This window comes from Zootoca vivipara, chromosome 2, assembly GCF_965207765.1.
Source record: "Zootoca vivipara chromosome 2, rZooViv2.hap1.1, whole genome shotgun sequence".
In the NCBI taxonomy this organism is placed as follows: Eukaryota; Metazoa; Chordata; class Lepidosauria; order Squamata; family Lacertidae; genus Zootoca; species Zootoca vivipara.
The window spans coordinates 59827991-59854824 of NC_142584.1; the positions used below are offsets into that span (position 1 = coordinate 59827991).

General features: G+C 44.5%; 1 protein-coding gene across 2 annotated transcripts in view; it reads right to left on the reverse strand.

Annotated features, from left to right (window-relative positions):
• CAMK2A (calcium/calmodulin dependent protein kinase II alpha) overlaps nucleotides 1–26834 on the reverse strand; it is a 119207-nt gene that overhangs the window by 26920 nt on the left and 65453 nt on the right. For both annotated transcript variants that reach the window (XM_088663162.1, XM_088663163.1), the window contains exons 4-8: nucleotides 16508–16562; nucleotides 15019–15084; nucleotides 13184–13256; nucleotides 10474–10576; nucleotides 2556–2639 (exon numbers count right to left, since the gene is read on the reverse strand). In XM_088663162.1, coding sequence (XP_088519288.1) covers nucleotides 2556–2639; nucleotides 10474–10576; nucleotides 13184–13256; nucleotides 15019–15084; nucleotides 16508–16562 — 381 coding nt within the window. The remainder of the gene's footprint in view (nucleotides 1–2555; nucleotides 2640–10473; nucleotides 10577–13183; nucleotides 13257–15018; nucleotides 15085–16507; nucleotides 16563–26834) is intronic.

Here is a 26834-nt window from a genome sequence, read left to right on the forward strand (position 1 = left end):
TTGTTATGTAAGCTCCAGCCACACACGGGTGGGGGAAAGGGTTAGTTCAGTGACTCAGAAGACTGGAGCAGTGGGCCTACACCGTCTGTGAGACTCAGAACTGAAGAGGATGTGAAAAGGCTCCTTTTTGTCTGAATTGTCAAGGGTAAGTAGGAGCATTTTTATAGTTCAGGTTGAGTCCTCAGTTTGCATCAGCACCTGCCTGACAGGGGGCACTTCCAAATGACCAGCTCATTGAGCAATTGGCTATTTAATTAGCATTCACTCATTAACTTGTGGGTAGGTTAGAGTCAAAGCAAGTGTTAACACACAGTTTTCAGTGTGTTTCCCCATCACTGCAAAAAATCCGTTTCTTGTCCAAGACCTGCTAATCAACTGTTATCTGAGGGAAGCACCCTCTGTCCCAAACAAAGAAATCACTTGCCACTTAATTGTCAGATACCCTGAATCCAGTTAATAAAAAGTATCTTGTCAAGTGTCCAGAACAGCATCCATCCTGGCTAAGTAACAACATCTAGGAACCACAACACTGCAGCCTGTCTGTGAGCTTGTTTAAGCCCAGTCTTTCCTCCATATCAGTTCATACAGTTGAACTTGGGTGGGACAAGGAAGAAATCCTATTATCTTCCTCACCTACCATTTCTACCTGTTCTCTTACACACTATCACGACCCAAAACACTGCCTGAGGTTTATTATTTTGAAGAACTTTCTTTATCAACAACACACAGCACAATGCCCCCTCTCTTTCTGTACTGCATATATGCTGCCCAGGAAATTTTCTTCCACCCTAATAGTTTTTTTTTGTATATAGGAGTGGAACTTTGAACATCTGGAAATGTCTTGGCAAACTTTTGCAAGGATTGGCACCGTTATGCTAGCAGCAGTAATGCAATATTCAGACACATCAGACCCTGCATCTGAGCTCAAAGATTCCTTTGGAATGAAAATGTAACATCAGGTGTATGTTCCTCATCTGTTTCCTACAACATTCTGCATCCCAACACAGGAAAAACTGTTCCCTCCACGTGTGTGCTGTAAAAATGAGGCTAAAAGTAAAACGTTTAATTAAGTGAGTCACTGATGCATCAACATGCCAAATAGGCAACATACACATACAATCTGGCCTCATGAGAGGGCTGGTCCTTTTTTGAGAGCACTATTTGATTTAAATAATAATAATAATAATAATAATAATAATAATAATAATAATAATAATCGCTGAACTTGTATGATGAGCAACATATTACTGTTGAGAAGCAGACTTTCTCATAGAGACTGCCTGAGACTCCACATAAGACTCTTATTCTTCAGAAGTGGCCCTGCTGAGGGGATGACCCCATGTTAAGTCATTACACCAGGACACAGTTTCAGTTCCTACCATTCCGAAGATCTTTGTGGTTCATTATTCACATAAAATGTTTTTTTTTAAAAAAAAAACATGCCATAGGAAGCCAGGTGTTTTGCCAGAGAGGAACACATTCCATCTGAAATAACACCCATTCATAAAGTTTAATTCAGGCCACCTGCGTTCGCTTTCTGCTCTACCGTAACTACTTGTTTGGGTTACACAAGTGATTTAGGCTTACTATGTTTCCTTTTCTCATTGCACAGTAAGGATAAGAGCACTTCCCTGAGTCTCAAAAGAATGATGAGGATAAATAGATTAATGAATGAGAGACTCCTTGATGCTATGGTGATGGGGGAATATAATGGACTCTCCAAATTAACAAACATCCAGAAACACAATTTTTAATCTCCAAATTGCTCTTGTAGAAGTTACTCTCTGGTGAATGCTAATCCCATAAATCCATAAACCTTATAGCATAATGCTTCCTGGATGCTAAAAGCTCATTCAGCTAGCTCTTAGCCATTCCTCCCACAGGTCATAGGAGTAAGGTTTTGGTTGTAAGATTTTCAGTCCATCACTTACAAAACAGTTTTTATATGGTTTCCTCTAGTACACATGGTTGTGGAGTCACAGATTCATACATGAGTTTGTCATATTGACCAGAACAACTTTGCTATTTTTACTAAGAGCTTTAAGGACAACAACCCATTAGAGGGAGCGCTGAAGTGGGGAGGTAGCCATGCCAGTGCTTTTACAACTGCATTCAAAAACGGAGCATAAAATATTTCCCTTCGAAAAGCTTCCCTTATTTTATCATCACAACAATCCTGTGAGCTAGGCTGTGTGGAGAGACGGTGACTGCTCTAAGGTCACACAGCACTGTAGCCATTGCACTACACTGCCTCACATCTTGCATGGGGGTAAAGAATTCTGGCTTTCCATTTGACCCATGGCAGAGGATGACAATGACTGCTCACATCCTCTTTCATGATGTGCTACTAGAATTCTGTTTCCTGTAGAGCTTATCAGTCCACTGACACTAGTTCACACAGCAGCACTGACATATCTCAGAGGTAACCAAGCCCTGTGAACAAGCTAAACTGCACACAGTACGAAAGAAGGTGAGAGAATCACAGCAGCATCCATATCATTTCTCAAAACTTTTATTTTGCTGTTTAGCCACTTTTGAAACATAACCTCACTTACCACATGCCCACAAGTCCACAGCTTTGCCATAGGGGTCCTTTCGGAGCACCTCGGGCGAAAGGTAGCCTGGAGTACCTGCAAAACCTAGTAAGGCAAAGAGTTACAATATGCAGCTAGTTACACATCATGGGGTCCAGCAGAGTCTGCAGCAAAAAGCACAAGGCAGCTATCAGTCAAATGGGAAAAGAGAATTGCTCTTTAATATTCCCACCAAATACATACATACATACATACATACATACATACATACATACATACATACATGCTATCCTGGAGCACCTTTGCTGAAAATCACTCCTAACATCTCTGATTCAAGCCTTCCTGTGCTTGTAGAACTATTGCCACAACCTCACTGCCCATCCACAAGAGAAAAGTGTAGGTAGTCTTGTGGTAACCTGATATTGGATTCCGGGCTCAATTCAAAGTGCTGGTTTTGACCTATAAAGCCTTAAACGGCTCAGGACCGCCTCTTTCCATATGAACCTACCCAGACCCTGAGATCATCTTCTGAGGCCTTCCTTCGTGTGCCCCCTCCTTGAGAGGTTCGGAGGGTGGCAACATGAGAATGGGCTTTTTCTGCCATGGCTCCTCATCTATGGAATGCTCTCCCCAGGGAGGTTCGGCTAGTGCCTTCATTATACACCAGGAAAAAACGTTCCTCTTTAACCAGGCATTTGGTTGATCCGATTTACATTCTATGCCATGGTTAGGCAAACTAAGGCCCGGGGGGGGGGGCCGGATCTGGCCCAATCGCCTTCTAAATCCAGCCCGCGGATAGTCCGGGAATCAGCGTGTTTTTACATGAGTAGAATGTGTGCTTGTGTGCTTGTATTTAAAATGCATCTCTGGGTTATTTGTGGGGCATAGGAATTCATTTGTTTGTTTTTCAAAATGTAGTCTGGCTCCCCAGAAGGTCTGAGGGACAGTGGAAAATGCCCCCCGCTGAAAAAGTTTGCTGACCCCTGTCCTATGTCCTTTTAAAATGTGTTTTCTTTTGGGGGGTGGTATTGGGTTGTTGTTTTTATTTTCATTAGGTATTTTGTGGTTATATGTCTTGATTTTATTCTGTGAACTGCCCTGAGACTCCTGGGTATAGGGCGGTATATAAATTCAATAAATAATAATTATAATAATAATCTTTAGAAAATAGTCCAAAGGGGTAAAGGTAAAGGTAAAGGGACCCCTGACCATTAGGTCCAGTCGTGACCGACTCTGGGGTTGCGCGCTCATCTCGCATTATTGGCCGAGGGAGCCGGTGTATAGCTTCCAGGTCATGTGGCCAGCATGACAAAGCCGCTTCTGGCAAACCAGAGCAGCACATGGAAACGCTGTTTAACTTCCCACTGTAGCGGTTCCTATTTATCTACTTGCATTTTGACGTGCTTTAGAACTGCTAGGTTGGCAGGAGCTGGGACCAAGCAACGGGAGCTCACCCTGTCGCAGGGATCGAACCGCTGACCTTCTGATCAGCAAGCCCTAGGCTCTGTGGTTTAACCACAGCGCCACCTGGGTCCAAAGGGGAGGAGCCCCCAAACCAGCCCCATAAGAACTCAATGGCCAGCTTCACAGCTATCTCTGACACCTCCGCAATGCCTTTCACTATGTTGGATCTACCCCTGCCTCTCCAGAGGGGGCAGAGACACTCCCTCCATCACCTAGCTCCTGGAGGTACCAAGGGAGGTATGAACAGATGGGAGAGATCCTACCTTCAAGACGGAATATTAGGTTGCTTGCTAAGGAGCGGAACCACTCACTGCACTAAGTTAAGCCTGCCCCATATAAAAAGGTGTATAGTAGAAGCCATACTAACAGGTCGTTGAATTTTTGTGAGGATTAAATAATAATAATAATAATCGTAAACTGATGTAGAAAAGTGGAGCATTGAATTTAACACTGTAAAATGAGAAATCAAAATGGACCTGTTTGTTTTCCCCTAGTGTCTACGCAGCCCTAGTTTGCCCCTCAGAAAATAGGCTGCTGCACCATCTAGGACAGCATTTTCTGAGCTAACAGAAGGATCTCTTCTAGCCTTGTTACTGAGATCCTTTTGGGACTTTCTGCATGCAAAGGTTTGTGCTGTGCTACTGAGTTATGCCCCCTCCCCTAACAAACTGCATCCGCCAAAATGTATTTGTGGTTTGAGAAATTATAAATGGATTCCCTTAACAGCCTATGTCTACAGCTCAAAGATAAAATAGCAATGTAAGTTATGATGACCTTAGTAAGCTACATTTATAGCTGCAAGTTATCATGAGTTCATTAAACCACATCTAGTACCCAAGTAGACTTTTTAGAAAATGCAATTAAATGGCTAAACAAATTGAAGATACTGTATCTTCACTAACTCAGTAAAAGAAACCTCAGGGGAGAAGAACTAATATAGTTTAGCTAAACATATTGGCCATCATAACTCAGTTAAGTCAGGGGACTCTGCGTAGTCAAAATCAGGGTGGGTGGCATTTTTAGAACTGAAGACTGTATTGGAGCAACTGGATCTAAAAATGCTTTGTATATTTGTATATTTCAGCTACACAAAATCATCACACCTTTCACACAAACGGCAACAAACGACAAATGGTTGGTGTGTTCCGTTTCTTTCAGTAATATATTTACTCAGCCTCTTACAAAGCATGACAGATTGCCGTTTTGGGGGTTTGCTTTCTCAGCCTTTAGTTTCCAAAAGCTTATTTATTTATGGAACTAAGGTGGCTAGAACATTTCTCAATATTTTTTACCAAGCCTGCCAGTCAGCCATATAGGAGTTCCAAAGGGACCAGATATATGGAAACATGGGTCTTTTGTTTACCGCTGAATCGGAACAAACGTCAATCCATGGAAAACATGATTGGCATTTGTTCTTCCCCACACCTTGATCTCGCACACGTGGCAAGGAATTCCTTAACCTAAGCCAGAAAAAACTGGGACTTTGAATGCCACATCACCATAACTCTCAGACCCTTCCTTCTCCTCCTCCTAGCCTAGAGGTTCTTAAATTCTTAGTTACCATTGGCCAAGATTATAATCAAATGCATCAACCACATCAAATGTGCTCCCACGCCTAATTAGTAATAAAATTGTACTGTAATTGATATGCCTGGATTCTGCAGTTGCAATTAATGAAGGCTTCCTGGTCCGAGTGTACTTCACTGATTGCACCCATACTCAGGCACAGATAGGCTGGTGCCTGTTGCTTTTAGCAAAACATTTTGCTCCTTTCTGGGAGGCAGGTGTTCCGGGAAGATGGAGTGTATAGTGGATCCCACAGGAGTCCCCCTCAGATATTTGTAACACGGCTGCAGGTTATCATGTTCCTATCTAATATGTATTTACACTGCATTAATTATGGTGCATTATCCCATTTAGAAGTGCAGCAATCGTGTTCCATATTTTGATTATCAAATTGAAGCTTAATAAGCTGAGATATGAACAAGCCTCATTCACTTCCATGCAGCCCCTTCACGCCTGCTGTACAAGGAAAGAAGCTGGGAAGCTGCAGTTAACCATAGCTTCCCTTTACAACACAAATGTCTTCTAAGTAAGTCAGTATATGAAGCAAGGTTTAAAGGTGGCTACCAGATTAAGTTGGCTTTCTTTAAGAAATTACTGTATTTTAATATTTCTGTTGGAAGCCGCCCAGAGTGGCTGGGGAGACCCAGCCAGATGGGCGGGGTATAAATAATAAATTATTATTATTATTATTTCATGGGAACCATTAATCACAGCTTCATGGTTCTAATGCCATATTTGCACAGAATGCTAAGCCATGGTTTATTTAAACTGTGCTTTGTTTAAAAAAAAAACTACAAGTTAAGCACAAGTTGTCCCACGGACAAATCAAACAAACCATGACTTGCTTCTCCCAAGCTCTCACACCATGCCTTTGTATTTTGGTGAGTGCCCTGGGTGGGGCAGACAAACAAACCATAGTTAAGGAAAGGTGTTGGGTTTACACACAATGCCAAGCCATAGTTAAAGTTTTGTAAGTCAATGACAAATCATGGCTTCAGATCATGGTTTGTTGGTAGTAAACAAACCATGGCTAAGACATTGGGCAAGGTTCACACATAATACTAAGACATAGTATTAGCATCACATGTCAACTAGGTCACAGGGAAGCTAAAGTTAGCTGTGGCTTCATGGCTAGTTTGCCCATTTGTGTGAAGAGAAGAACAAATGTGCAGATGTAGGAAGCTCATTTATATACTTCATTGGAGGTTTTTAAGTAGAGGTTGGATGGCCATCTGTCATGGATGCTTTAGCTGAGATTCCTGCATTTCAGGGGGTTGGATCCTTGGGTCCCTTCCAACTCTAATATTCTATTATCTAATTCTGTGAATGTGGTCCATGCATTATATTTTTATTGACAAATAGAATGATACATGAACAGGCAGCTGTGCTACTTTGAACCCCTCTCTGTTCTACATATTGTGCATGACTATCTACAACAGCCCCTTCATGGATCAATGCCTTGTCGTGGCGAAGGGGCTTGAATAACTCAGAGAAGCTATGAGCTATGCCATGCAGGGCCACCCAAGATGGACAGGTCATAGTGGAGAGTTTTGACTAAATGTGATCCACCTGGAGAAGGAACTGGCAAGCCACTCCAGTATCCCTGCCAAGAAAACTCCATGGACAAAGACAACAGGCATATAAAAGTTATGACGCTGGAAGATGAGCCCCTCAGGTCGGAAGGCGTCCAACATGCTACTGAGGAAGAGCGGAGGACAAGTACAAGTAGATTCAGAGCTGATGAAGCGGCTGGGCCAAAGCCGAAAGGACGCTCAGTTGCGGATATGCCTGGAAGCGAAAGGAAAGTCCGATGCTGTAAAGAAAAATATTGCATAGGAACCTGGAATGTAAGAACCATGAGTGGAGGTAAGCTGGATGTGGTCAAAAATGAGATGACAAGAATAAATATCGACATCCTGGGCATCAGTGAACTAAAATGGAAGGGAATGGGCGAATTCAGTTCGGATGACTATCATATCTACTACTGTGGGCAAGAATCCTGTAGCAGAAATGGAGTGGCCCTCATAGTCAACAAATGAAGCAGGGCAAAGGCTAATAGAGTTCTGTCAAGAGAACAAGCTGGTCATCACAAACACTCTATTCCAACAACACAAGAGACGACTCTACACATGGATATCACCAAATGGACAGCATCGAAATCAGATTGATTATATTCTCTGCAGCCAAAGATGGAGAAGCTCTATACAGTCAGCAAAAACAAGACCTGGAGCTGACTGTAACTCAGATCATCAGCTTCTTATAGCAAAATTCCAGCTTAAACTGAAGAAAGTAGGAAAAACCACTGGGCCAGTAAGATACAATCTGAATCAAATCCCTTATGAATACACAGTGGAAGTGAGGAACAGGTTTAAGGATTTAGATTTGGTGGACAGAGTGCCTGAAGAACTATGGATGGAGGCTCGTAACATTATACAGGAGGCAGCAATGAAAACCATCCCAAGGAAAAGGAAATGCAAGAAAGCAAAATGGCTGTCCAACGAGGCCTTACAAATAGCGGAGGAGAGGAGGCAAGCAAAATGCAAGGGAGATAGGGAAAGATACAGGAAACTGAATGCAGATTTCCAAAAAACAGCAAGGAGAGACAAGAGGGTCTTCTTAAATGAGCAATGCAAAGAAATAGAGGAAAACAATAGAAGGGGGAAAACCAGAGATCTGTTCAAGAAAATTGGAGATATGAAAGGAACATTTCGTACAAAGATTACCATAATCAAGGACAAAAGTGGTAAGGACCTAACAGAAGCAGAAGACATCAAGAAGAGGTGGCAAGAATACACAGAGGAATTATACCAGAAAGATATGGAGGTCTCGTACACCTCAGGTAGTGTGGTTGCTGACCTTGAGCCAGACATCTTGGAGAGTGAAGTCAAATGGGCCTTAGAAAGCATTGCTAATAACAAGGCCAGTGGAAGTGATGATATTCCAGCTGAACTGTTTAAAATTTTAAAAGATGATGCTGTTAAGGTGCTACACCCAATATGCCAGCAAGTTTGGAAAACTCAGCAATGGCCAGAGGATTGGAGAAGATCAGTCTACATCCCAATTCCAAAGAAGGGCAGTGCCAAAGAATGCTGCAACTACCGCACAATTGCGCTCATTTCACACGCTAGCAAGGTTATGCTTAAAATTCTACAAGGCAGGCTTAGGCAGTATGTGGACCGAGAACTCCCAGAAGTGCAAGCTGGATTTCGAAAGGGCAGAGGAACCAGAGACCAAATAGCAAACATGCGCTGGATTATGGAGAAAGCTAGAGAGTTCCAGAAAAACGTCTACTTCTGCTTCATTGACTATGCAAAAGCCTTTGACTGTGTCGACCACAGCAAACTATGGCAAGTTCTTAAAGAAATGGGAGTGCCTGATCACCTCATCTGTCTCCTGAGAAATCTCTATGTGGGACAAGAAGCTACAGTTAGAACTGGATATGGAACAACTGATTGGTTCAAAATTGGGAAAGGAGTACGACAAGGTTGTATATTGTCTCCCTGCTTATTTAACTTATATGCAGAATTCATCATGCGAAAGGCTGGACTAGATGAATCCCAAGCCGGAATTAAGATTGCTGGAAGAAATATCAACAACCTCAGATATGCAGATGACACAACCTTGATGGCAGAAAGCGAGGAGGATTTAAAGAACCTTTTAATGAGGGTGAAAGAGGAGAGCGCAAAATATGGTCTGAAGCTCAACATCAAAAAAACCAAGATCATGGCCACTGGTCCCATCACCTCCTGGCAAATAGAAGGGGAAGAAATGGAGGCAGTGAGAGATTTTACTTTCTTGGGCTCCTTGATCACTGCAGATGGTGACAGCAGTCACGAAATTAAAAGACGCCTGCTTCTTGGGAGAAAAGCAATGACAAACCTAGACAGCATCTTAAAAAGCAGAGACATCACCTTGCCGACAAAGGTCCGTATAGTTAAAGCTATGGTTTTCCCAGTAGTGATGTATGGAAGTGAGAGTTGGACCATAAAGAAGGCTGATCGCCGAAGAATTGATGCTTTTGAATTATGGTGCTGGAGGAGACTCTTGAGAGTCCCATGGACTGCAAGAAGATCAAACCTATCCATTCTTAAGGAAATCAGCCCTGAGTGCTCCCTGGAAGGACAGATCGTGAAGCTGAGGCTCCAATACTTTGGCCACCTCATGAGAAGAGAAGAATCCTTGGAAAAGACCCTGATGTTGGGAAAGATTGAGGGCACTAGGAGAAGGGGACGACAGAGGACAAGATGGTTGGACAGTGTTCTCGAAGCTACGAACATGAGTTTGACCAAACTGCGGGAGGCAGTGCAAGACAGGAGTGCCTGGCGTGCTCTGGTCCATGGGGTCACGAAGAGTCGGACACGACTAAACGACTAAACAACAACAACAATCTACAACAGAGATTATCAAACCTCACCTAGCAGATTTACAGGATAGTGCAATTATATAGCTTTCCGGATCTTTAATGGCAAGCAACACATATCAGGTATACCTTTGATGTGATCCAAACCAGAGTGTCCATAGAAGAAAAATAACACAAACCATGCTTAAGGCAAGCGTGGCTAACTTGTGGTCCTACAGATGTTGTTGTACTACAACTCCTAGCATCTATGACCCCCACCTCTCTGTGTAGTGATAGTTCTAAAATATTCAAAAAAAGGAGAATATGTTTTGGTTGGTGGTTATTTGGGTTTTTTTCCTGAAGTACTAACCACTGTCATACACATACTCTGCAGCAGAATAATCACCATGTTTATGGTTTCTAAAGCTTATACAACAGACATGTACACCATACTTGGCTTAAGTTCCTAAGATCCTTAAAATATTCACAGCAGTTGAGTCCCTTGTTACAGGAGCGTAACTAGAACCACAGAAGCGTTACACCCATGACACCCAACTTTCCCCCACTCACCAAACCAAGCCTGCTGCTCCCCTTCCACTTCAATGGCAAGGCCAAAGTCAGCCAGTTTTACAGCAGCTCCCTTCAGTTTGGATGCCAGCAGGAGGTTCTCCGGCTATGGGAGGAATCGGTTAGAGGATAAACATACAGAAGCACAACTCTGAAGTACCTGTCAAATCTGCTTAGCCCTCTTCTAATTTCTGAGTCTTTAAAAAATACCACCTGCACATTTTCAATTATAACCATGCTGGTTAGAAAGCATGTCTGTGGTAAGGTTACCAGACATCCCCATTTCCCGGGGACAGTTCCCGGATTTACAAATCAGCCCCCTGACAAAATCCATCTATTTAGTAGGAAGTTGAAAAGTGTCCCTGGATTCATTGCAAAAAAATCTTGTAACCTTAGTCTATGGTGCAGCCCTCCTCTCTCTGCCCCACGCTCAGCAGAAATGCAGATACCTATGTACCCCACTCCCCTCACCATGGTAAGGCGTGGTATGCAACATTATTTATTTCCCTCAAGACTGCTTCCTGGACTTTCACTTGTACATTCAAGCACTAAACATCAAGCCCAGGGTGCTTCAGTGTGAATTAAAACAAAACTTGAATGCTCAGAGCTCTCCAAACCAAGTGAATGGGTGACCAAACAGCAACTGCAGTTCCAAGTGAGTATAAAGTGATGCAACATGGGGCAAAAAATCCCCCTAGAAGCCTACTGTCACCAATGGCTACTAGTTATGCTCACTATATACGCTGATTCCAGGATCAGAAGCAGTAGTATCTGTCTGAACTCTAATTGGTGGGGAACAACCAGAGGAGGGGCCTGTGTCCTATTTATGGGCTTAGCACTGTGGAAAACAGGATGTTGAGCTATGGATGCTTTTGGTCTAACCCAGCAAGTTTCTTCTTATGTACCAGCTTCTGTTCTCTCCTGGCCACTTAGCGGGAGCCCTGTCACATGGCTGCGTGGGCCATTTTTCTTGGTAATGAGTGCGAGCAGGGAGTTAAGCAGCACTTCAGTAGGTGGGAGAAATATAAAGGGTGACGTGTATTCTGGAGGAGGGAGAAGAAGCAGCGAAATAACAGAAATGAAACGTGTGTTTCTTAAAGCAACATGCAAAGGAATCACTTATGGTGGTGATTGCAGGTGCGGACAAGGATTTGGAAACAGGACATTCAGGAAGGGCTGTCTCTAGGGGCAACTGCCCCAGGTACTGAATGTTGGATGCCCTGTACTTGATGGTGGCAGCCACACAGTCAGCATGCTTGAATGCCTGGCCAGCCCAGCTACCTTCCACCCAGCTGGGTACCTTCTCCACTTCCTCCCTTCCTAGAGCAAGGGAGGGAGGGAGGTGGTGAAGGAGGTGGCAGAGGCAAAAGGGAGATGAAGGCAATGGGGAGAGCCAAAGGGTGTGGTTTTTCCTGGGCGCTGCATCCCCTAGAATGGTCCAACGTTCACATGTCACAAATGGGTTTTAAAAACTTACTGGATTTTCCCTGGAAAGGATTAAACTGTGGGCGGGATATGATGCCAACAACATGGCATGCATGCTGTGAAAATTTTGCGTGCATGGTGAGCTCCCATCCCATAATAAGCCAGCCCACAGACAGAACAACTCCCTAATTAGTGAAGAGGTAGCTCATATGGCTGGCTGTTTTGGCAGACAACAGTGTACTAACAGGGCTGTCAGCTGCACCTCAGGACCTAGGATTGCCAACAGCACTGATTGAAGAAACATGGATCAGGTTTTCTTCTCTGCTCGGCTGCCTGACTCCCAGATCACATTCAGCAACCATGTTATTAGTGCATCCACTATAGAGAATTATCATCAAGTTGCATGCTTACAATAGTAGTCGCCAGCAAGGAAGCAGCTGGCTGGCTCAGTAATCCCAAGGCAAACAGCAAAAAAACGCCCCCTGGTTTCTTATTGAGTCCCAGGTACAAGCTACTTGTAGTCTGTTGGTTTTCCCCCAGTGAGACACAAAACAGACTGAATCTTCTGACTACTGCTTATGTCCAAATGAGAAAAAAAATCTTATTTGGAGTGGGAGGTGGAATACTAGGATGGTGATATGCCTCAGCTAGCATCTTTTGGCCAGATTCTGACCATGCCACGTGGTACTCATTTGGCTCATGAGCAACTGCAGAAATGTGGGAAACTGAATTTAAGATTGAGAAAATGAGAAACGGAGAAAACAAAAACCGACAGATCTTTCCAACCCTACCTTTGGCTTAGAGCACCCATAGCTTGAAGTATTCTTGGATACACTTACATTTTACAGCTGGCTTAATTAGGAAGGCAGATTTAAAACTGGAGGTGGCCACCTGTATCATTTCAGGCTGAGGGGAGGTTTCACATGATTGAATGTTCCTTCATAGTACCAAAAAAGTCCCTCCTTACAGAAAGCAGGGTATCAGCAAGAAGGATTTTAATCAAGCCTTCTCCCTGATATGCTAGTTTTCTATAGACAGGGATTTGTTTTCAGAGGAGGAGCATTCAGTCCAATGTAATTAGAAGTTCATACAGCTCCAAAAGTTTGCTACGTCTGTGAAAACTAGGACCTATGAAATCTACAGACTTCAACCACTTAACAATTCTATTTCTATCGAAGATATGCTATCATCTACTTTCTATCAAAGTAAGTTAACCTGGGTATGTTGGGTGTAGGAGTGGGCTGCAGAAGGGATACACTTTTAGTCTTACAGTTTATAAATATTTTACCTTTAAATCCCGGTGCACCACACCCATCTGGTGGCAATGTAAGACAGCTTCCAGGATCTGTTGAATGCAGTGACTAGAGAGAGGAAACACAATCACATTACCTTGGAAGGGGTTAGGAGATGGCTTGAGGCAAAGTTTCCCAGCAGTGTCCTGTCTGCACTGCTATCTTTTTGCCATTTCCTATTTCCCCATTCCCCTTTCCTGCTAGCAGCCATGAAGAATGGCTCGGTGCCTTTCTCTGCAGAGCCAGGCTTACCAACGGGACAGGAAATGAAATAGCCATTGTAATCTGATTGCCATTGAAACTCTATTACAGTAGGGCATTATTGGAGGCATTGAGGTTCTTCCGTGAGAGGGAAAAAAAGAGAAAAGCTGGTTGCTTTATGAGCATGCAATGTTGCAAAAGCTAATGAGCAAAAACCACCGGATTGGTTTCTCACAGAAATTATGGCAGTAGATGGGGTGGCAAGTTCATGATCACTTTTATCATCTTGGTAGGTCTCACTACGACAGCTTGATGAGACACACACATCATGTTGCAGGCATGTGGAAAACAGAAAATGAAGGCCCAGGTGCCAGAACAGCTGTCTGCAAAACGAAATGGCTCTGTTTACATTTTTGGCAGATGCTAATAAAGCAATCGTTTATAATGTTCTGGGCATACAGGAAACTTAATAAAAGCTGTTTGCTAAGAAGCACACCAAGCTGATAGTCTAATATGCCAGGGGCTTGTAAGCGTGTGTGTGGTGTTAAGGTTGCAAGTCTATGCGTACTTACTCAGAAGTAAGTCTAGTTGAAGTTGGTGTGACCTATTTTCAAGTAAGCATCTTTGCATGGCAATCATCATCTTACTAGATTAATTCATTGTCCCACAAAGCCAAAGAATCACCCTCCACCCCAGCCCAAGAGTCACTATCCAAATTAAAAGCTGGCAAAATTTCAATTAAGGGCATTTCAGGGCAACCTGCTTGTTGAGGATGCATCCTGATTTATTCGCAGAGCTGGTTATTTGATGAGCATTTGTCCTACAATGCTGGTTATTTGATGAGCATTTGTCCTACAATGCTGGTTATTTGATGAGCATTTGTCCTGATACATTTGTGCAGAGGTTAGATGGCACTGCATCAAAACAAGTGCCATTTTTCACTTTCCACTGTATTTCCCAAGCACTGGGAAAGGACCAGGGAAAGACAGAGGCTGCCAGTGCTGAAAAGGGAGCAGATTTGCCTGAGATCAGAGTGAAAAGGGCAGTTGCAGTGTCTGTTTGTATAGCTGCTCCCACTGCAGCTGCCCATATCAAGAAGGAGGGAGCAGGGCCAAGAAGGGCTGGTTAAGGAGGTTTCATGGGCCAGATGCAGCCCGTGAGCCATCAGTTCCCAGTCCCTCACCTAGAATCACACTGTATCACAGATTGTGCCTATATTGTGACTGTATGGGCAGCTGCAATGACTCCACTCCCACCCCAAAACAAGGCACACACCAGTACTTTTTCATGTACCTTTGCTGGCCCTTGATGTCTGTCATTATGAATCTTACTTTTATCTGGACTACTGGCTGCCTTTGGATTTTAATTTTATTGTATCTATACTGCATATATGTACACAAACACACGGACACACACACTCTGAATATGCACTGTATTTTGTATTGTTATTGGACACTGCCTGCTTACATGACAGGAAGCATAGCATAGCAATACAAAAAGATTAGAAGGCAAAACTAATTGGTGACAGAGACAGAGATAGCAGCAGGTTCTCAGCCCTGTTGCCTGCCAGCCTCAGAGATGAAGTGTTGTACAGTTTTTCCTGGCACTTTATTCTTTCCCCCATACCCACCTGGCATCTGCTTCACTATAGTATTCTCTAGCAACGATGTCCTCAAACAGTTCTCCGCCTGTCACCCTGTGAAGAAATTAAAGAGGAATCAGTCCCAACTCCAGACATCCTCCTGCTGAAAGGGATGGAGGAGAAAGTCAAGGCAGTTCACATTTAAAGGGGAGAGTGTGCCAAACCCGCACTTTCCCAAGTAACACACAAAACAAAAAACCATCCTTTGAAATGTACACTTCTCTGAATTTTGCAATGCAGTTCTGCATACACTGGGGTATTAGTGGCAATGTGATAGTAAGAGATGTTTGGCAGTGGAACGGACTCCCTGGAAAAGTGGTGGGCTCTTCTTTCTTGGGGGGTTTTAAGCAGAGGTTGGATGGACATCTGCCATGGGTGCTTTAGTTGAGATTTCTGCATTGCAGAGGGTTGGATTAGATGACCCTTGTGGTCCCTTGAAATTTTACAGTTCTATAATTCTATTGTTCTACCATAGCTAGCAGTGCTATTCACCCTATCAGATTTTTTGACTCATTCTGCAAACTGTAGGACTGTAATTCTGGAGGAAATGATGAAGTGGGCTATCACCATTTCCCCTTTGTTATCTTAATATCTTGCCTCGTGTGGGCCCTATGCTAAGCATGCAGAACAGCAATCCCCTCTCAAGTGACCTTGCCAACCTCACTACTTCCTTGCCAGCCTTCTTAGAATTTCTAAGTGGAGCATTCCTACTGTGATTTTGCTTGCTGGATAGGAAGGAGAAATTAAGAGCAGCCTGAGAAGGAACAGGTTGGAACAGGAAATGTATCAGCGCTGTCTCGGATGCCAGACCCCTCTGTCTCAAAGGAGTAACAAAGAAAAACTACAGCGCCAGGCAGGATCTCTTAAAGGACTTGGAGAACAGTGAAATAGCAGCTGGTCCTCCAGGGACTTCACATTCAATATGCTAATTGTTGCTCTAAGAAGCTTGAAGGGCTGATCTGCATAAAGAGCAGTGCTAATTCTCTTAAAGCTGGATGCTGCAAAACGCTTTGTGAAATTCAAGCCACTTAGCTGCTCTGCTTTCTAAAAGGGTTGGACACAAGCTACCCAACACTGATATCCAACTGTGATAGGGCACCAACTTAACCTGGAGACAACTTTTAAGGAAGTTGAAGGTTGTTTGGCAGAGCCATTGTAGTCTGTGATGTCCTACATACCAATTTATTTGTCTCTTGTCAAATGGGTTTTGCAGGGCTTTGACTCATTCCAAAATATCTGTTTGCCTCGTGATGGTAGAGAGACAGAAAATGTGTGCATGAGGCATGTGGAAAAATGTCTCTATCACACCACATTCACCTTTCAGTAGGTGGGTGGAGAAACTCTATTATCAAAGTCCACTTTGGACTGAGTAGCTCTCAGACTGTGTGTGTGTGTGTCCTGAGATGGTGGAGAGATAGTGATTCACAGAGTACTTAACGTGCATATGAAGATTGATTCATGTCCTGCCATTACTTACAGGTCAAATATCAGGTAGTGGTGTGCCTCCTCTGATATGCTGTCATGAAGCCTCACTGCAGAGATGAAAATGGAACAGGTTACCAGCCAGAATAAACTTACTATATTCAGAGGTAAATCTACTGGTCTTTCACCTTGGTCCATTGAGCTGAAATACTTCCCTAGTGCAATGCAGGCTGCAAGTGTATGAAGAGGAACCACACTTCACCTCACCTATATTCATGTATGCGTTTATTTTCTGACATTGATAGCCTTTCCTCCATCACTGAACCCAGGGTGAGATCCATGTGGTTCCCAGAGGGCCACCGATCGAGGCACTTACCAGACCCAGGCCCACTTAGCTTTATCAAAGTGGCGGCCTCATATACCTTCAGAACATGTCCTGGGACCCTTTCCCATCTTGCCATATATTCAATACTTCAAAATGTTGAAAAGGAGGTAAACCTTCTGCAATGTGCATGCACCCAGGGAGTATCTTCCGATCACTGAAGTCATATTTACTGACCTTGGCAAACGCTGCCATTTTTCTGCTGAAGGTCCTTATGACTGCCAGACCATCAAGTAACAGAAACAATAGTTTTGATATAACACAGAAGAGGGAGAAAAGAAACAGTGGATTTCAATGGAAAGAAGGCAGACTGCGGGCTAATTCATGGAACCTATTGTGTGTGTACCCAGATGTGGGTTGAATGGATTTGCATTTCAGCTGAGGATGTGCTAAAGTGCTCGTTTGTTTGTTTGTTTATAATGTGCCTGGATTACTTGTCAGCCTTAAATAGTGGAGCCAAGAATATTTTTTTTCTCCATTCAGCTCACTGATGGCTAACTGGATAGTTGGACATGCAATGAAATGATCAGGCAGCTATGCCAGGGACTCTGCTGCCGTTTGAATCCACCATTCCCCATATCTCATCCATGTTCAGGGAAACAACAGATGCTTATTGTAGGATTGGTGCATCTCATGCATACAAGGTTGGGTGGGTTTTTTTTTTACTGGATTCATATGAAATCATTGTCATCAAAATGCCTGTCTGTATTGTTTTCTTCATTAAATTCAGATTTACCCTTTCCATGTAAATTAGATGCATTTTTTTTAAAAAAATCTTGCCAATGCCTTATGTGTATGATATTTCAACAAGACCCCACAAAAAAACCACATCATTTACCTCTAACTGCTAGATCGTGCAGACTCACAACAGGGAATGGATGACAGCATCTCACTTTGACTATAAACTTCCCTGAGGCTTTGGGCTAGCCATTGCTAGAATGAGTCAGGCGTAGCTTGGGAATTCAAAGTTTATACAGTATTCTTTTAAGAACTGGGCTGCAATTCTATGCAGTCTAAAACACCAACATCCAACAGATTTCCATTTTAGGATTAGGGTGAAAGCTGAAATTCTTCAAAGGGAAAAAACAAATCACATGATTGACCAAAGTGGTTCTTCCCACTATTCAGGAAGAAGAAGGAGTCTCAAAGCCGCTAACATTCTCCTTTCCCTTCCTCCCCCACGACAAACACTCTGTGAGGTGAGTGGGGCTGAGAGACTTCAGAGAAGTGTGACTAGCCCAAGGTCACCCAGCAGCTGCATGTGGAGGAGCGGAGACGCGAACCCGGTTCACCAGATTACGAGTCTACCGCTCTTAACCACTACACCACACTGGCTCTCCATTCAGGGTTGTACAGGGTTGTACAGTTAGAACCCAGCAGGTAATAACAGCCAGTAGATCCCCAGCCCAGGTGACAGCAACCTCTCTATATCTCTCTTCACCCTGCTCTCAATGCCTAATATCTTCTTCATATCCCCGTATCCCAAAGATTGCTGTCATTTTGGTTGGCTTGATAAACACAGCTTCAAAGGCAGTCTTGCTAAGACAGTACTCTGGCAGGCAGGGCAGGGTTTCTCCAGCAGCTTGGCTTGGTGATGGCATTCCCTGTGACCTTTTCCCTCCTTACTGGGTGCCAGATATCAAATTATCCTGGCATCCTCCAAGGATAGCTTCCATAGCCGAGGGAACACTCCTCCTCCATCATCCAAAACTCGAGGCAAAAGACTGGGAATGGAATGAGAAACATGCTGAAACAGCCTTGATGTTCTCTGTGTGAGACTTCACACATACAACTTTCAGGGTATCCATTCTATATTTTTCACAATCTGGAGGCTATGCTTAAATTTAACAATTATATTTTTTACTGAAGGCTTGAAAGGAATATTGCTGCACCTTTAAGGGTTGCATAGAAGAGACAATTTCACCAGGTTTGCCTTTTCTCATCAGGGAAAATACTGTGATTCGGGGGGGGGGGCTTAGAAGTAAAAATTGACAAGAATTATTACAGTCAATTTCCATAGATGTAAACTTGACAGAAATGGGTATTATCCTCTGCAGTACAGCCTTTGGACTACTGCAGCCTAGATTAGCTGCTGAAAATGTGATTAGTCAATCGTTTGGGGTGTCACAATGCCATTTAGATAAATGCACGTTATCAAAATATCCCTTGACCCATGCATATTTAAATATTACTATTTAATCTAATCTCAGTATGTTCTAGAATGACTAGATATTTCTGAAAAGTGTGTGTATGTAAATGTATATTCCCAATGGTGGGCAAAAAAATGGAGGGAGAAATGAAAGAGGGAAATGGGTTTATATGTATTTATGAAAAATCTAAGCAAAGCAATTTCAGCTACTGAAATTTTAATCACAACTTCTGCATAACCTTTGGAAAATATCCAGTTATCTGATTCCTGCTATCACCAGAAAATTATTTTGTGCTAAGATACATTTCCAAGTGTAAGAACAATCTAACAATCAGCTGCAAGAAGGCTGGGAAGACAACCAAAGAATCCTTAACAAGCAGAATATGAGTTGTTTCATATAATAACAGAAATCGTTATTATGAACAGTCAGAGGAAGGGATCCACATAATTTAGAGGCATGCATGTCATTCTTGATTTTGAAGAAGATAACCTCTCTACTTCCCATATTTCTTTAAAAAAATTAATATTTCCCACTAGAACATAATTCCAAAAAAGGCCAGGATAAAGAGGATACTGATGTTGCCTAATGAAAAAATGTTTTTAAAAAATAAAATCAAAAAATTCACAAGTCATCTTCTCACTGCAAAATTATTCCATTTACAATATAGGCGATAATAGTTTCTTATAGGATTGTTTTAAGGAACACTGAAATACTACATGTGAAGTGCCAGTCTGAAGTGATCTATAAATGCCCCGAATACAAGTTTCTGGGAATCAGAAGTGGAGCAAGTGCCACAGGAGCCAACTCCTAGTGACCAAGGTCCCTTTGCCCCCCCCCCCATAAAATATTTGAGGGGGCCAGGGGCCCCAAAAGTTGAAGGGAAGTGCCATTTAAATGGTGTGCATGTGCCACATATTGTGATTGATTATGCAAGGCAGAGCTTACTGGGACCCCCAATACTTTATTCAAGTCGGCACCCTGGGCGAGTGCCATTGCATTCAAGTCCTGCATGTGGGCTTCCTATAGGTATCTGGTGAGAACAGGATGCTGGACTAGTCGGGCCACTGGCCTGATCCAGCGTGGCTCTTATTTTGTCCTCATGTCTTGTGTTCTTAATAGATTACATGATGAGGAACAATGACATATGAGCAGAATGCAGGACAAAGAAGAAACAAAGCGCCAGTACCTGAGAGACAGGTAGGTAGGGCAGAGATGAGAGAAGAATAAAAATCTGCCCTCTTGTTGCTCTGGCAAGGAGTCTTTCTTGTATTACTTTATGGTTCCCCTTGCAACAGTTTATCTTTGTCCCCTTGCAAGTTTGACACGAAATTTATTTTTCAAAGTTATCATAAATACATCACAACCTTTATTAAAATGTTAACATCTAGTTTTGATTTGCACTGAACTTGCTGTGAGATTTATTTTGGCATTTTCATTCAAAATTATCACATCATTATTTCAGAGAATGATGGGTTTTGCTATGCTTGAATGAATCTTTTCTTTCTTTCTTTCCACCTCTGTGCATTTGAAGATTTGAGGCATGGCCATTACTCCTATCTATTTGTTTTGTTTTTCATCTTTGGCTTCTGCATTTTGCTGCTAACTTTCAGAGATATGTGCTTACCCAATTTCCCTCATTTGTGCTAAAAGTTATTACTTCCTCTTTTTTTGTTGGTATTTTGATAGAAATGTTAATAAATTTATTTAAACATAATGTTTCCCCACCACACCTATCATTTGTTGTTGCTGCTTTCTAAACAAAACAAACAAACCTGTACGAGGCCAAACAATGAGAACCATGCTTCATGTCCCTTCTAACTCTACAGTCTATTATTCTAAGTCTAGTTTGGTCTTCAGTCATGGCTGAAAATGCGATGAAGTCTTCCTCTATATACCTCCACTGAAAGGTAAGTCTTGATCAGTACTGTTGTGACGTGGGGTTTGTGATTTCAGCTCTCTTGACAAAACATGCTGGAGACAGTTCTCTAGTAACAGCTCTTTATTAAAGTGAACAAGACTGAAGACTGAGGAGAGGAAAGCTACATTTATAGGGACAGGGGACTAGCTAGGAAGGGATACATTTTGGAGGGAACAATATCAAGCAATCACAGTGCTGCCTTTTGGAGGAAACCAATAAGACAGAGGATCCAAATACAGCAGCTTAAATGAACCAATAGTAGCTGTACCCTCTGGAACCAAAAGGCAGTTACTTTATCCTAATGCAAATACAGACAATAATAATACAGATATAAAATCCTTTGACTCAATACACAACACCCCTCCCCCCCTAGTGAGCACAGCAGACGTAATCCCTCAGGTACTGTGGGGTCCTACAACTTCTACCTGATCTCCTGACAACAGGTGTTGCAGGTTCTGGATTGGGTGTTACCTGTGGTGGAGGGGCTGCTATAGGGGTTTCATCAGGAACAGATGGAGTCCCAGACATCTCAGGGTCCCCGACCTGTACCTCGTCATCATGAGGACTAGCAGACCCTGGTTCATTTGCTGAAGCCCCTGGTGACTGTACCTCTGGACCATTTTCACTCTGGTCTTGCAGCTGTGCGTCATTAGCCAGGGATGAATTATCTGACTCCTCCCTGCTGAGCGCCCGGCGCCTCAGCTGATCTATATGTCTCTTCCAAACTTGCCCATTTTCCAAGGTCACATAATAGGACACAGGTCCACTAGCCCGGGTGATCACACCGGCCACCCACCGCGGACCTCGTGAATAGTTCCTCACCCAGACCAGATCTTCAGGGGCGAGATACCTTGTTGTGTCAGTCTCAGCCTGGGGGGTTGCTCTTGAATTACGGTTTGGCATTTTATCTGGGTGGACATAATCCAGCACCGTTACCAGTCTTCTACCTAAGAGCAGCTCGGCTGGCGACTTGCCCGTCGCAGTACACGGCGTCGCATGCTGCAAAAATAACATTCGCGCAATGCGAGCCGACCAGTTACCCTCCATTAAGCGCGCAATGGATTCTTTGGCTGTTCTTACCATGCGCTCAGCCTGCCCATTGGAGGATGGGTGAAAGGGCGCGGATGTGACCCCTCTTATAAAGTTATCAGCCAAGAATGCCCTGAATTCTTGGGATACAAAAGCTGCCCCATTATCTGATACAATGGTCTCAGGTAACCCGTGGGTAGCAAACAGCTGCCTCAACACCTTGATTACGGCAGCTGATGCCATGCTAGGGACCATCGCCACTTCTAACCATTTGGAATATGCATCAACGATAACCAAAAAGACCTTCCCTTGGAATGGCCCAGCAAAATCTATGTGCAGCCGGCTCCAGGGAGTCCTGGACTGCTCCCACCAGTGGACTGGTGCTCTGGCCACTTCTGGCCGCACCTCTTGGCATGCCTTGCATGTTCGTACCCATTGTTCTATGTTCTGGTCCATTCCAGGCCACCACACATAACATCGGGCTAGCGACTTCATCCTGACCATTCCCGGGTGTCCCATGTGAAGCGTCTCAAGAACCCTGTTTCTCAGTGGTGCTGGGATTATCACCCTATCTCCCCATAGGAGACAACCCTTATGCATGGACAATTCGTGCTGCCTTGTCGCATAAGGCCTGAATTTTTCTTCATGCGGACCACCTGGCCACCCCCTCCCCACCCAAGTGAGCACACGGGAGAGAACAGCATCTTTCCTAGTTTTCTCAGCTATATCCGTAGCTGTTACAGGAGCCCCCGGAAGTGTTTCTAGCATCATAATGTGCTCCGCCGGAGCAGGATCCTCATTGCTCCCGCCAGGAAGGGGCAATCGACTCAGCGCATCAGCATGGCACAACTGTTTTCCCGGCACATGGGTCAAGGTGTACTGGAACCCATTCAGGAATATTGACCAACGCAACATTCTGGGGGAGAGAATTTGTGGCGTTTGTTTGTTTGGGTTGAACAACCCTAACAGTGGTTTGTGGTCCGTTTCAATGGAGAAATGGCGACCGTACAAATAATCATAGAACCTTTTGATTCCGGACACAATAGCCAGTGCCTCTTTATCAATTTGAGCATAGTTGCGCTCTGTGGGCGACAACGTACGGGAATAGAAAGAGATGGGCTTTTCCGACCCATCCGGTTCCCTATGACTCAGCACAGCCCCCAGACCGTATTGAGAGGCATCACATGCCAGGACCAGCGGCTTTGACTCATCATAATGAGCAAGGACGCTCCTGCTACTCAGCATTCCTCGCAAGGAGTCAAAAGCCTTCTGCTGCTCCCGCCCCCATCGCCACACATTCTTTTTCTGCAATAGTCTATGTAATGGTTCAGCTACCGAAGCTTTCTGGGGTAAGAACGAATGATAAAAGTTAATAAGTCCCAGGAATGACTGCAACTCCGTCTTGTTCTGTGGTCGTGGTGCCTCGATGATGGCCTTAATCTTAGCATCTGTGGGGTGGATGCCTGATGCATCAATTTTAAACCCCAAGAAATCCACAGTTGGCACCCCAAAACTGCATTTTTCTTTTTTCAGTTGCAACCCCACCTCCTTGAACTTGAGCAACACTGCACGGACACGCGCAACCAGTTCCTGTGGGTCTTTTCCAGCAATCAAAACATCATCAAAAAATGGCAAGACCCCCGGCAGACCTCTTAACAGGCGTTCCATGAGCCCTTGAAAAATCCCTGGGGCCACACAAACTCCGAACTGTAATCTGTTAACTCTGAACGCCCCTTTATGTGTGACAATAGTCTGTGCTTCCGCTGATTGTGGGGTTACTGGCAGCTGTTGGTAAGCTTGTGCCAGGTCAATTTTGGCGAACACCTTGCCCCCAGCCAGTTTAGCCAACAGATGTGATACGACTGGAATGGGGTATGAGTTTCCCCTGAGTGCCTTATTGATAGTACATTTGTAATCTGCACATATCCTGACTTCCCCATTTGCTTTAAGGGGTGTGACGATTGGAGTCTCCCACTTAGCAGAGTCCACGGGTGAGAGAACTCCCTGCTTGACCAATTTATCCAGCTCTGCCTTGATCTTGGGTTGCAGTGCAAATGGCACTCGCCTTGGTTTGAGTCGGATTGGAGCCACCCCGGGGTCCAACTCGAAGTCAACTGGGGGCCCTTTATAACAACCCAGTTTTCCATTAAAGAGACCAGCAAATTCCTTGCATAATACCTCACTCATCTCAGGGCAGGTTTGGATTGAATTAAGCCCTGAGATACTCAGTCCCAGGGCAGGGAACCAGTCAGTGCCCAGGAGACTGGGGCGACTGCCCTTCGCAATCACCAGTTTGAGTACAGCCTGTTTGTCCCGGAACTGTACTCTCACGGCACACATTCCCATAACATGGATGCGGCCTGCTGAGTACGACTGCAAGGTTGCCGGAAAGGGCTCCAGAGGGGGCAACTTACCCCTGGGGAAGAATGTCTTCGCGGTCTGGTCCGACACGATGGTGAATGCGGATCCGGAGTCCACCTCCATGTCGCACTGCTGACCCTCAATCTTCACCTTGACGTGTGCCTTGCCTTGCGCTGGAAACTGCACGGCCCTCCCGTTGATCTCCGTTACGTAGTGGCAGTCCTTTAGAAAACGAGTTGCTGTGGGCGGTCTGCGATGCTCCAGTCTAGGTGCTCCTGTCGCTCCCGACGCCGCCGATCTACAGACCCTGGCGATGTGACCCGTCTTTCCGCACGTCCGGCAGATAGCATCCCTGAAACGACAACTCTTCCTTTCATGGTTTCCGCCACAACCTGGGCAACTGCCTCGGTGATCTCTGTGCACTGTGCAGGCCTGACGCACCGACTCGACCCCACGGACTGGGCTCTGGCTCGGAGTAGCCTCTAGCTCGTCCATGGCATGCGCAACTTCTATCTGTGGCTTAGTGGCCTTGCGACTGGCATCAAGCTCCTCTCTTTCATAATTCTCCGTGGCGGTGGCCTCTTTCAAGGCTGAAGCAAGGGTAACCTCTTCTTTAGCCACGATGCGTCTTCTGGCTTTCTTGCTGCTCAGACCACCAATAAACCGATCCAGGAGAGTCTCTTCCAGATTTTGGAAGCCGCAGTGCTGAGCGAGCTTCCGGAGTTCAGCCAGAAATGTGGATACAGACTCCCCAGCATGCTGCTGCCTCTTATGGAACTCCATCCGCCGGGCCATCTTGGTCTCAGTAGGCGCCAAGTGGCTTGTTAGGCAGGCAAGAATATCTTTGAGAGATGTCTCACTCAGCTTCGCTGGAGCAAGTAATGCCTTGGCCAGCTTGAAGGTCTCGGGCCCACAGTAGCTCAGGAATGTGGCCCTTCTTTTGCTGGCATCGGTGATCCCTTGAGCCACTGCAAAGAACTCGAAGCGTTCGACGTAGTCTTCCCAGGTGTGGGGCTCTGATGGCTGGAAGGGCTCCAATACCCTTGGACTCTCCATTGTCCTAGCGGGCAGGGTCGTCTTCTCAGCTGGCCAGTGAGTCTTGTTCTCAGCTGCAATCCGGACTCTGAGGCAGGGTTGTGTTTAACCGCTCCTCAGCATTCCGGATCCCACCTTCGTCGCCAGTTGTTGTGACGTGGGGTTTGTGATTTCAGCTCTCTTGACAAAACATGCTGGAGACAGTTCTCTAGTAACAGCTCTTTATTAAAGTGAACAAGACTGAAGACTGAGGAGAGGAAAGCTACATTTATAGGGACAGGGGACTAGCTAGGAAGGGATACATTTTGGAGGGAACAATATCAAGCAATCACAGTGCTGCCTTTTGGAGGAAACCAATAAGACAGAGGATCCAAATACAGCAGCTTAAATGAACCAATAGTAGCTGTACCCTCTGGAACCAAAAGGCAGTTACTTTATCCTAATGCAAATACAGACAATAATAATACAGATATAAAATCCTTTGACTCAATACACAACAAGTACAGCTGAGCTAATGGGTTTAGAATTGTCCTGCTAGCACCAATATACACTTAATTCTGGGGTACAGTGAGGCAGCTCCTTCTGGCAGCGAATGCTGAATGGCAGGGAACAGTGGAGAGGTACAGAAGAACAGGTAAGAAGAAGGGTCCTGTTGGACCTGCCTAAAGGCCTACCCAGTCCAAAACTCTGTTCTCACGCTGTGGTAAAGCACTGAAAGCAGAACAACACTCTCCAAACAGTATTTAGAGGCATACTGCCTCTTGCAGTGGTCATAGAACATAGGCATTGTTGACTAGTAGCTATTGGTAGCTTTACCTACCATGTATTTGTCTAATCCTCTTTTTAAATCCTCCCAAGTTGGTGGTCATCACTACCTCCTGAGAGAGCAAATTCCATAGTTTGTGCTCTGTGCATGTCAGGTGGCTTACTGTGTGTGCCCCCTTAGGTGGCCTGCTGCTTTCAGTTGCGGTGGACCATGCTGTGCCAGTCCAGTTGACTTCTGTATGTGGAAGGGGGTGGAATCATCTTGCGCTGTGCCTCAAGCTGCAAAATGTATTGAACTGGCCTTAGTTACTTCCTTACTTTTGGCTCAAGGGCTGTGGAATTATAGCCGTGATAAGAAGTATGCTCTGCAAGTGCTTGGCCTGGGATAAGGCTCCTTTCGGGTCCCAAGCAAAGAGGCTGAGCTGTTCCTTCATGCTAACAGCAATGTACCCTACAAGCAGCTGCTTACTCACCAGGCAATGTCAAAGTCCTTCCTCCTCCTCCATCCCAATTTGCCACAAAAATTAGAAAGGAAACAGTGGGGGGGGGGGGACAGAGAGAGAGAAGGGCACCAGAAGCTGTCTCTACATAGATTCAGTTTGTTATGCTCTCTTGAAGGACCAAATGGTTCCATAATTGGATTTCACACCTCAATAAATTAATGCCAGCTATTCCATTCAAGTGATGTTGGTTAAATCAGATTGGTTAATTGAACACTAAAGGAAGAGAAGGATTTTTTCCC